This window comes from Oncorhynchus mykiss, chromosome 18 (genome assembly GCF_013265735.2).
Source record: "Oncorhynchus mykiss isolate Arlee chromosome 18, USDA_OmykA_1.1, whole genome shotgun sequence".
Classification (NCBI taxonomy): domain Eukaryota; kingdom Metazoa; phylum Chordata; class Actinopteri; order Salmoniformes; family Salmonidae; genus Oncorhynchus; species Oncorhynchus mykiss.
In genome coordinates this window covers 49,971,875-49,982,775 of record NC_048582.1, presented here as the reverse complement: position 1 = coordinate 49,982,775, position 10,901 = coordinate 49,971,875, and the positions used below count along the sequence as shown (strand labels likewise).

The following is a 10,901-nucleotide window of genomic DNA, read 5'->3' as shown; positions in this document are numbered from 1 at the left end:
TGTGACTAATACAACTTGATTTGATTTGAAATCAGAAATGAACAGTAAACATGACACACACACACACAGTACATAGAGACCATTTAGAGCCGATTTCACATGTAGAGAAATATCTCTGAATCTGATCAGCTGAATTTTTCTATATATATCTCTAGAATAGAACAGAATAGTTTGTCTGTCTGTCTGTGTCTGTCGATTGTACTTTCTCTCAACCACACAAAGCCAATGGGACAGCTTACTTAGCTGTATCCTGCACATTCAAGGCCCTTTATTCAGCGATACATTAGTATAAACTATGTATAAACTATAATGACACAACAAATATTGTCTCTTATTATCTTATTATCTCAGAAGCACAAATGTTTATGTGTGACGTTGCCGGGGCACCATGGAAACAGCTCGTATCTTGTCACAGCTCCAGAACTACAGCGACACGACTGATGCCGAGGAGCTCAACGAAGGACGTTCTCTGCTAGATGGGTAGCTGCTGTTATCGACCATAGCCAGCTAGTCTTGTTCAGTTTGACCTAGCTAACTAGCGAGCTAGGTTAGGTTAGTGTCTGTTGGCAAGCTTGTTAGCTAGCTAACGTTAATTGTTAGCTAGCTATAATAGCAAGCTACTTGTTTTTTGCTTGGAAGACGTTGTCAAGTGGTTATCCGCAGAACAAAGTCTCAGAGGATGCTCGAATCAATAAACGTCACTGGTATGTATGCACTTGATCTGTGTTATGCCTTGAATTCACTTGAATATGTCCAACCTGGTCAGAACGCCGGCAGCAACAGAAACACACGGAACTTCAAACAGATACAATGCTTTATTGGTTACTGTTATGTAGCTAAGCATACTTTATGATGATTTTAAAGTGTCTTCGTTATTAGGTTTATAACAGTTGTGCTGCATATATGCTCCATTTTCCTATCATTCTGCAACTGTTTTGACACTAAGTTATTTTAGACATAATTACAAAGCTGTCATAAAGTAATTACATGCTTAATAATAATAATGCATTTTATTTTAAGTGCTTTTCAAGACGCCCAACGACACTTTAAATAAAATCACACATTCAAATAAATAGCTATATAAAAGTACAGCCAAATTGTTATAACAGTCTAAATATGCATTCTAACTTCCAGTAGCTATTGTACTGCATTACTTGTCGGTACTATACTTCCTCAAAAATCTAAATGAAGCTATTTTGCAGTGCACCACGACAATTATTTTGTAGAAGAACTGCAAAAGACACCTGTTGCTGTAATAAAGCAGAAAACATTGACATGGTCAAAAGGGATATTTATCCATTCTTAATGTATTTGTTCTGTGACCAGCTACTGACTCCCTTATCTTTTGGAATGATTCAGCTTGGCAATGTTATCTGGAATGGTTTGTTTTCAAATCTGTTGTTGCCATGTGATCTGCTGAAGCCCTGAAGTGGTTGTGTTGTTAGTGCAGTGGTTGCATAACTTCCACATCAGTGCTCCTGTCTGAACAGAGTGGTTATACAGAGTGTGATGATGCTCCTGGTCATCCAGCCATCCCACTGGAGGTCAGGACACAAGGCTCTGCACAAGGGCTGCTACACTGTCAGACTCTGGAGACATGATGGGAATAATTAGGTGACTAGGCCTACATCATAACTGACTGTGCTTTGTGCATAGAGAAATCAATGAAGCATAGTTGCTAGTCCCACTAAGGACTGCTGATACGATTGCTATAAAGTTGTAACTGCAGAGTATGTTGGATATGTCCATTTGAGGTCTATGCACTGTGATTCTATGAAGGGGAAGAGGATAGTAGCAGCCTTTATTACCCGAGGCTGATTGAGTCAGTGTTGCATTGCAAACCCAAACCGATGATATCACCTTCTGAGCTATTGAATAAACCTCTGTTAGGGTTCTCTGAACAACGCACGCACACATGACAGAATTCACATAAGTCTAGCTTTAGAGCTGAACTGGCTGCAGACTGAAGACACTCCTCTGTGTCTTGTTCTGTAAGAGGATTAGTCTATGTACTGTTCAGCGAGTGAGTGAGAGAATCTAAAATAAGTAAGCTGCTGCGTCAGCATTACTGACTCAACCCTCGGTCAGTCATCATCACTTGTTGTTTCAGAAAGGCTCCATTGGCCAGAGATGGAGCAGTCTAAGAAGTTCCTCCTTAGCTCGATGGTGCCGGTAGAGATGGAGATCTCTAAGAAGTACTCGAGCCCCAGGGTGCCAGACAAGCGGCCTGTGAGCCCCACTCAGGTGTGCCTGGAGAAGCTGTCATCCAGCATCCTCAAGGACCTCTTCACCACGGGAACCAGCAGCTACAATGTACTCCTGCAGGCCGAGGAGGAGGAGAGACAGAGCCCCAAGCACTCCCCGTACCGCAGGCCCAAGAAGACTGTGAGATGTGCCTCTACAACCTGCAGGTCACACGACAGCCACCGCCGTCCGTCTGTAACTCCTCTGTTACTGTTGGGCCAGCAGGGCAGCGGAGACACCAGGCTCTCCTCCCACCACCATGTCTTCTCCTCCGCCTCAGGGGGCTTCCCCAGCGGACCCAAGCCAGCCCACAGCATCAAGGTCCTGGGTAGCACCACGTGCCTGTCCCCCAGCCCTGTCTCCCGGCCCCGGAAAACATGCTTCACCAGCTCACCCCGTACCAAGCTGCCGTCTCTGCCCAGAGGAGGGGTGATGCGCGAAGGGGAGAATGCCGGGGTCAAGAAGCTCTGCATCCTCACTGCCATCAAGCCGTCCAATGTGGAGAAGGAGAAGGTGAAGTTCTTCAAGTCGGACTTCAGCTACAATCCTCAGTTTGAGTACAGCAACCCTGTGTCTCCGCTGGTGCTGGCTCGCCACAACAACGCCTCCGACCGCTTTCTGACACAGGTGAGACCCATGTTAATGAATTAATAGCACTTTTCGGCCATTTTAAACCAGAAATCTACCTACATTTCTGAAATCTAGCTAACACAGTGGAGAGGTGAGGAGTGAACTACCATGTCAATTACTGTCACAGGTAAGTGTAAGGCCAGGAACGGGACACAGGTTTTATACAACTATTTTCAGCAAAGGCAAGAGGTAGACTGAGCTGAAGTAAATCTGGCCACTCAGTGAAAGCCACGTAACCAAGTAGCAGACAAATCCTGTCAGACAAGATTGGATGGATTATTTGGGAAAAACTTGCTTTAAAACTCCAGCTTAGCACACCAGTGGAGATAGAAAAAGACACCAGTGCTCTCTCTGTCTGAGCTGTAGGGTTGAGGCAGAAAATATCTATCCACATTAGTATGTATCAAATGGATATCCACATTAGCCCTTATTCTGGGCAGATATCCAACAAGGTACTCTACCGACAGATCAATAGTTGAGTATGTTAAAAGTCATGTTGTGATTACGCCAACAGGAAAGACAAGAGAAATCAGACGCCGTAAAGCTTAATGGATACATGAATAGGAATGCACATCTTTGTACGATACATAGATAGTTAGCGGAGCTACAAGAATGAATTGAGGGACAAATACATTTCCAATAAAAGGCCCGAGGTTTATGCTCTAAAATAATGAGTACTACTGTAAATCACAAGGATTGTAATAGATAGGCCGCTGTCTAAATTATAGTTCTGTAGAATTAATAGAATGTAGTCTGGTCTAGTGTTTCGAGTGCGGTTTGAACTTAGTAGCATCCCCTGAGGTGTGCTGTTGCATACTAGCTACCTGGGTAACACTAGTATACTGATAGTAACATATGGCAGCCTCTTTAGTTGAGTGAAGACTACAGGAAATGCACTGTAAAGTGATCCTGTGGAGGATATTGCAGTTTGTGCTATCATGTTTTCTTTCTTCCACTCCTGGCACCAGTCTTGTTTTACACACTCCCAGTATATACAACTGTGTGTCCATTCATTCTACTGATGTAGATTTAATGTAGAAAAGGACATCTTTTTTTGTTACATACTCCATGATCAGAATGAACTGTTATTAAACTTAAATAAACGATGAAACACAAATTAGGCTATCTGCCCAACTTTAGACACTGATTTACTCTATGTGATGTGAACAGGTAATTGTACTATTGCATAACATCTCCAGTTACTGTACATTTCACAGAACTGACTTGATTTCTGGTCTCTACTTGATCTCTGTGGTGTGTGTGCTGGGGCGAGAGAGAGGATGATCTCTAATGACCTGTAGAGAGTAGGGACTGTCTCTTAAGCCTAGTCCACAGCCCTGAACACACACTAGAGAGAATGGAGAAAGCACTGACCTGTTCTGCCCTGACCTGGCTACTGGACAAAATGACTCCAAGTGCTATTCCCAATAGGGAGCTATTTATATAGCTCAGGGAGGGGCAACTGGCAGCCCACAGGGCCCTGCTCAAGGTGCGAATTCAAAATGTGGTTGTGCATCAACAGTTTTTCTATTGTTATGTCAGTCACTGATAGTCACTCAATTAGCCCATGTCAGCAAAACATTTGTCGATTGTTAAGTTATTCTAGCGGACTGCTATCTAAATGTGAAGTAATCAAGGGCAAATTAAAGCCCTGTGGTGAAATGTGTAGAATTGTAGCAAATTAACTGTAAAATTGCATTTTCTCTACACCCTATGGCAACATGTGTGGAATTGCACAAAATGAACTCTAAAACTTAGGGGCAACTGTGGCCCCTCATGATGAGTTCAGATTTTTGGAGTTCCCAACCCCCATTAAAGTTGCCCATCCCCGATATAGCCTAATTATAGGGAGCTGTTTTCTATGCAGTATGTCCCTTCAAACAAATCAACTGAAGGAAGAGACAAGTTCTTGTTATTTCCCACAATATCATCTGAACACAAGTTGCACTCGAATGGAATCAAGCCTTTATAGCTGTATCCTTACCAAGATAATACCGGAGTCCATCATTAGATTTGAGCATAATGTTGTCTGTTAGTTGACGGCATGTCATTGTGTTTCTCACTACAGGCGGTGCGTATCATGGAGTTGGCCCTCCAGAAGTATGGGAACTATGAGAAGTTTGAGCAGGCCACAGGGGGAAACTTGCTCACCAAGGGCCGGATCTGGTACCTGGTCAAGAAGTACATGGAAAAGGAGGGCTGTATTGGGGAGGTGAGAGAGCGTCTTGAGTAATCTGATCCTAGATCTGTGGTCAAGGGCAACTTTTACCTGGAGAAAGGTACCCCTTACCACAGATCCTGGGTCAGCTTTGTTTTAATCATCTAATGGCTATGCCAGAGAGCAGTTCCCAGGTACTCCTGGGTATAAAAGAACAGCCACACAGATACAGGAGAAGGCCGACATCCCCGCGGTGACAGGCAGCTTGTACAAGGTTTCCGTTTCCCTTAGCACATCCTGCTGACCCCTCTGTTGGCCCTGTCGTTTTTGCTGAATAGATTAATAACAACCTCTGTCATGTTCTGAGCCATGAAGGTCATAGAGAATACAGGAAACAGCCAGAATAAAGTACCAGGCTGCCAAGACGGGCTGGTTCGCCAAGCCAGGGGCTGGTTCGTCATGTTCCTCCTAAAGCTCCCTCCCAAAAATCACTATAATTAACATTCTGCACACCCCAATCAGAACAATTCCCTCATATGACGTAACCGCCACACAGTCCCCTCCTCACATAGTAACCCCATATCCTGCTTTGGTACCGTAGCGCTTATTAAGGTACACATTTCATAACTACATATCTCTCTGTGGTGTCTTTGCCAGATAGTGCTCCATATAAAGTGAGTCTCAACATCACTCCCTCTGTCTGTTGTCAGATAGTGGTCAATGTGACAGACGACCTCCTCTCCAGAGCGTCCATGACGGTGGTGAACAGCCGGCCTACTCTGACCATCAACATTGCCACAGCCCGGGAACACTGGCTGGAGGGCATGCTACGACATGAGATCAGTGAGTGGTATAACTCCATTATACCTCTATCATACTTACGGTAGTTTTGTCAAGAGGTGCACAAATCCCAGTGTTTTTCCAGTATTACAGCCACACAGTAATGTCTTTCAAGGGTCTTTCGATGCACAGAGTTTCTCCTGGATCACGGAGAATGGGTCAGAAGTGTTAGGTTCAAAACATGTCTTGGTAAGAAGCACATACGCAACCACAGCACATTTAAATGAACACAATCATTACTCATGGTACTGGACCACTCAATACTGAACTTGCTGTGTGCTGCCTCGGACCACTAGTCTGCTCTGCTGTACTCAGCAGCACAGTTATTTTTTCGAGGATGAGTTCAGCTTCCAAGTACATTGTCAATGGGTCTCTTCACCCTGTTGGTGCAATATAGCCACTGTGGTCATTTCCTGTGTCTGTGCCCTCTCCCCAGGCACACACTACTTCCGGGGCATCAACAACGCCCAGCAGCCGTGGAGCAGCGGAGTCGGCAGGAAAAAGCACAACCTCCGACCTTTGAACCCTACTGAGGAGGGGCTGGCCAGCATCCACTCTGTCCTGTTCCGTAAGGACCCTACCCTGTGGAGGGCTGCCTTGCTCTACTACACTGTGTACCAGGCCAGCCGCATGTCCTTCTCTCAGCTGTTCCACAGCCTGGGACGCTTCGTCCAGGACCCCAACACACGCTGGGACTACTGTGTACGAGCCAAGAGGGGGCAGGGCGACACCGCACAGCCTGGTAACTAACACAGACACGTTTGTTCACACGCCCATACATAGGCATTCCTGCATGCAGGCACACACTTATCTCTAGCTTTCGCCTTGTATCCTACTGGAGTCAGCATTTTCTACCAGGCCTTGGGTGTTTCAGTACGTACTGCTGTCATCTTGATGGGCTTGTTGTATATTTCAGCTTGTTTCAGTACGTACTGCTGTCATCTTGATGGGCTTGTTGTATATTTCAGGCTGTTTCAGGAAGGACCAGGTGTACCTGGACGGCATCCTGAAGATTCTAAGACACAGAGAGAGGATTAACTTCCAGCTGCTCATGTCCCTGGGGAAGGTGGGTAACGGGGTCTGTTTAATGTGTCAGACTAGAACCCGTAGACATAGCAAGAGTAGGTTTATCAGGAGGCTGCCTAACCGGCTAACAAGGTAACCAATTCTTATTCTATGGTCTGCATCCTATGCCTTTTTGTGCATAATAATTATTTTTCAAAGGGTTTGCATTACACTGCAGACAGGAGACAAAGGCAATACGTTGGATGTGTTTGACTGCACAGCTTTCATATTATTCTCCTCTCTTCCTCTCTCCTTCACCATAACGACAATGCTTATTTGCACATGAAATTGAATGAGATGCCAGGTTGAACAAGCTTATGTAACTACAGCTGTATGAGAGAGCAGAGCAGACCATGTGATTCTGCCTGAGAAGAAGAATGACTTCAGGCATAGGGAGGGAACACATGACTCACAATGTGTGGGCTTCCAGTGTTACTGCTGTCTGTCCTCCTAGGCTTATCTGTATAGCACAGGTGGCCAACCCTCCGAGAGAGCTACTTGGTATGCAGGCTTTTGTTCCTGCCCTGCTCGAACACATCAATGAGCTGCTCATCAGGGCAGTTCCAGGTGTGTTAAAGTAAGGCTGGAACAAAAGCCTGACAGGAGGGGGTTGGCCACTGGCACTCCCTGCTTAATAGAAACCTTATTATATTAAATTAGCACAAATTCCATCTTGATTGTTCCTGTCTGCCTGCCTGCCCAGGTGTCGTACGAGGACGTGGATCGTCTGAAAGGCCTGGCGCTGATGGAGCATGTGAGGATACCTCACTTCTTGCAGGACATGGCGTGCTACGCTGAACAGCTGGAGAAGATCATGGAGGTCAACCAGCTGACTGACGAGGAGCTCAGGGTGCTCATCTGAGACATGGAGGAGTAGAGGGCCTGCCCACTCAGTTACTCCAACACATAGCTTGTACAGGTTAACAGCAACCTGACCGAGATCCATTTGGGATTGAAACGTTATGTATATAACAAAGGCATAGAGGTTGTTATGAGGTATGTGTTGGAGTAAGTGAATGTGCGGGTCCTTCTGGCCCGGGTACCCCATGAGAAGTGATGATACGCTCCTCATCTGAGCATGCCCAGAAAGAGGTGACCCCTGACCCTCCAGCACACCTTACCTCCACCAAGCTAATGAGCTACCGGAACCTCATTAAAGTCAGTGGCATCATTCACAGTGACATTCCTGCATCTCACCACCAGTACCATCCCCAACAGGCAAAATTGCATGTTGCATCATGATGATGTCATTTCCTGGTTGTAAACTGGCTTTCCACCACATATGGTAGCTGTGTGACGTGACATGACTTGTGCAGTGTACTGTATTGTATGTAGGGTTTCTCTCTCCATTTCTATATGCACCCCAAAGCCAAGTGTAATTGCATTTTCAATCTCCTGTTCAAAAGACTAAGGGGTTCCTATACTAATGTTTCTAAACAGAGTTTTACCGTACTGGTTGGTTGCTGTTGTTATAGTTGATGTTCAGGTAATGACCCATGAACCAGAGAGTGTGTGTGTTTGTCAGGGTCGGGCTGCAGTGAGAGACATACAGAAGAGAGACGGCTATGGTATCATAAAAGCACAACATTGACTCATGATGTGGCCAGGTCACAGTGGAGAAAGGCATGTGGAAGAGGCAAAACTAATGAAGCACAAGACGGCAGCATAGTGCTGAGATAGTAGGAATGGGACAGCATAGAAATGCATTGCGAATCATATGTATTTGTGCCCGGTTGACATATCCTGCAAGAGGTTACCTTGGCGCAGCAATCCCTCCAAAACAACCACTTTCTTACGATTTGCACTTTTTTCTCCAGCGTTGAACTGCTTTATTTCTGGCAGTTTCCTTAGAGATAACCTTATAACCTTACACTGATGAACTCTCCCTCCTGCATTTTAAAACAAACCAATAGGCATAGTGTTTTTAAAGGCAGGGTGTAACTAATATTGTACTGTAATGTTTTTCTCCTTTTTGTCAAACATGATTGACAGGTCGTTGATTTTCGGGCTTTTGGTACCTGTTTTGAGAACTGAACACTGTGATATTTGATAAATATTGTTCAATTGACACTTTCAACTAGCCTGGTCCGAGATCAGTTTGTGCTCTCTTGCCAATAGTTATTTACAATGTCCATAGGAGTTGGCAGGATAGCACAAACTGATCTGGGACCAGGATAACTTTGACCTGATGTAGGTAGCATGTTTGCTGCCGCTACTTCACCACAAATGGCCCTGGGTATGATCTAACTGTATGATGAGCACTAGTGTTTATAAGTGACATTGCGCTATGTATTGAATTGTACTGTAACTGTACTGTGTTTTAATGCCTCCTGATGGTCACTGAAGCCCTGGGAATCCCTAATAAAGCGGATTTATCACCTTGGAAACTTGGCTTTGTGTCTCTGTCTGTTTTCAATCTGGGGCCAGAGGTGTTGAAGTCGCCTTGTCCCATTCATTCATCTCAGGTTTCACTGTGAAACTGGACTCCATTGGGGCTCCATGTTGAAAGGCACCTACAAGCACTGACATGCTGGACAATTGGCCTCTGTCCACACGGAGACGACCCACAAGAACAGGGCCTCTTATCCTGGGCTTCCACTCTGCTCCAGTTAAGAGTTTTCATTTTGTTAGGGCGTGAAGTGTATTTCACATGGCTTGGAAGCCAACCATAAATATTTCACAGAGACATTTTGTTTTAGAGGCTTGTTTGGTCGAAGTGGGTTAGATGTTTTTAGGACAGGGGTGACAGCTGAAGTGTGGGTGGGCTGAAGGAGGGGAGGCCTCTGCAGTCCACATTTTTCACCACTAGAGGACCGTCACGTCTGCTACTTTCTCCACAACTCCATAAGGGAGAGATATAATTTGACTGAAATGTGAAGAATCACTTAAAAATGGAAATAAAGTGTAAACTTAGCCCCCAACATCATGTCAATGATGAAAGTATAATCATGAATATTACAAAAGGAGCATTTTACTTTGAACACATCACAATGTGACCGGCAGTATTGAGCAATAGTAACCATAGTCACCTGGAATGCATTTCAATTAACAGGTGTGCCTTGTTGAAAGTTCATTTGTCGAATTTATTTCCTTCTTAATGTATTTTAGCCAATCAGTTGGTAGGGTAGGGGTGGTATACAGAAGATGGCCCTATTTGGTAAAAGACCAAGTCCATATTATGGCAAGAACAGTTGAAATAAGCAAAGACAAATGACAGTCAATCATTACTTTAAGACATGAAGGTCAGTCAATCCGAAACATTTCAACAACTTTGAAAGTTTCTTCAAGTGCAGTCGCAAAAACCATCAAGCGCTATGATGAAACTGGCTCTCACGAGGACCGCCACAGGAAAGGAAGACCCAGAGTTACCTCTGCTGCAGAGAAGTTCATTAGAGTTAACTGCACTTCAGACTGCAGCCCAAATAAACGCTTCACAGAGTTCAAGTAACAGACATCTCAACATCAACTGTTCAGAGGAGACTGTGTGAATCAGGCCTTCATGGTCGAATTGCTACAAAGAAACCTCTACTAAAGGACACCAATAAGAAGAGACTTGCTTGTGCCAAGAAACATAAGCGATGGACATTATCCTGGTGGAAATCTGTCCTTTGGTCTGAGTCGTCCAAATTTGAGATTTTTGGTTCCAACCGTCGTGTCTGTGAGACACAGAGTAGGTGAGCGGATGATATCCGCATGTGTGGTTCCTACAGTGAAGCATGGAGGAGGTGGTGTGATGGTGTGGGTTGCTTTGCTGGTGACGTTGTCTGTGATTTATTTAGAATTTAAGGCACACTTAACCAGCATGGCTACCAGAGCATTCTGCAGCGATACGCCATCCCATCTGGTTTGCGCTTAGTGAGACTATCATTTGTTTTTCAACAGGACAATGTCCCAACACACCTCCAGGCTGTGGAAGGGCTATTAGACAAAGAAGGAGAGTTTGGGATGAGTTGGACCGCAGAGT

General features: G+C 44.9%; 1 protein-coding gene across 2 annotated transcripts; it reads left to right on the top strand.

The window, feature by feature from the left end:
- Positions 1-205: 205 nt before the first annotated feature.
- Positions 206-9,322, top strand: LOC110496431 (uncharacterized protein KIAA0895). 2 transcript variants are annotated; one of them, XM_021572331.2, is made up of 7 exons: positions 206-704; positions 2,115-2,871; positions 4,943-5,086; positions 5,743-5,875; positions 6,309-6,614; positions 6,841-6,938; positions 7,641-9,322. In XM_021572331.2, the coding sequence occupies exons 2-7, from the start codon at positions 2,131-2,133 to the stop codon at positions 7,797-7,799; spliced, it is 1,581 nt and encodes a 526-aa protein (XP_021428006.1). In that variant the 5' UTR covers positions 206-704; positions 2,115-2,130; the 3' UTR covers positions 7,800-9,322. The 2 variants fall into 2 exon arrangements, with proteins under 2 accessions (XP_021428006.1, XP_021428005.1); XM_021572330.2 differs by having other exon boundaries at positions 208-704; positions 2,111-2,871.
- The last annotated feature ends 1,579 nt before the right edge of the window (positions 9,323-10,901 follow it).

What these genes read in the sequence shown, in the direction of transcription:
- LOC110496431 (XM_021572330.2), top strand. Translation starts at nt 680, where the DNA reads ATGCTCGAATCAATAAACGTCACTG. An exon ending in CCGACCGCTTTCTGACACAG is followed by an intron (nt 2,872 to 4,942) that starts GTGAGACCCATG and finishes TTCTCACTACAG; the next exon opens with GCGGTGCGTATCATGGAGTT. An exon ending in TGCTCATGTCCCTGGGGAAG is followed by an intron (nt 6,939 to 7,640) that starts GTGGGTAACGGG and finishes CTGCCTGCCCAG; the next exon opens with GTGTCGTACGAGGACGTGGA.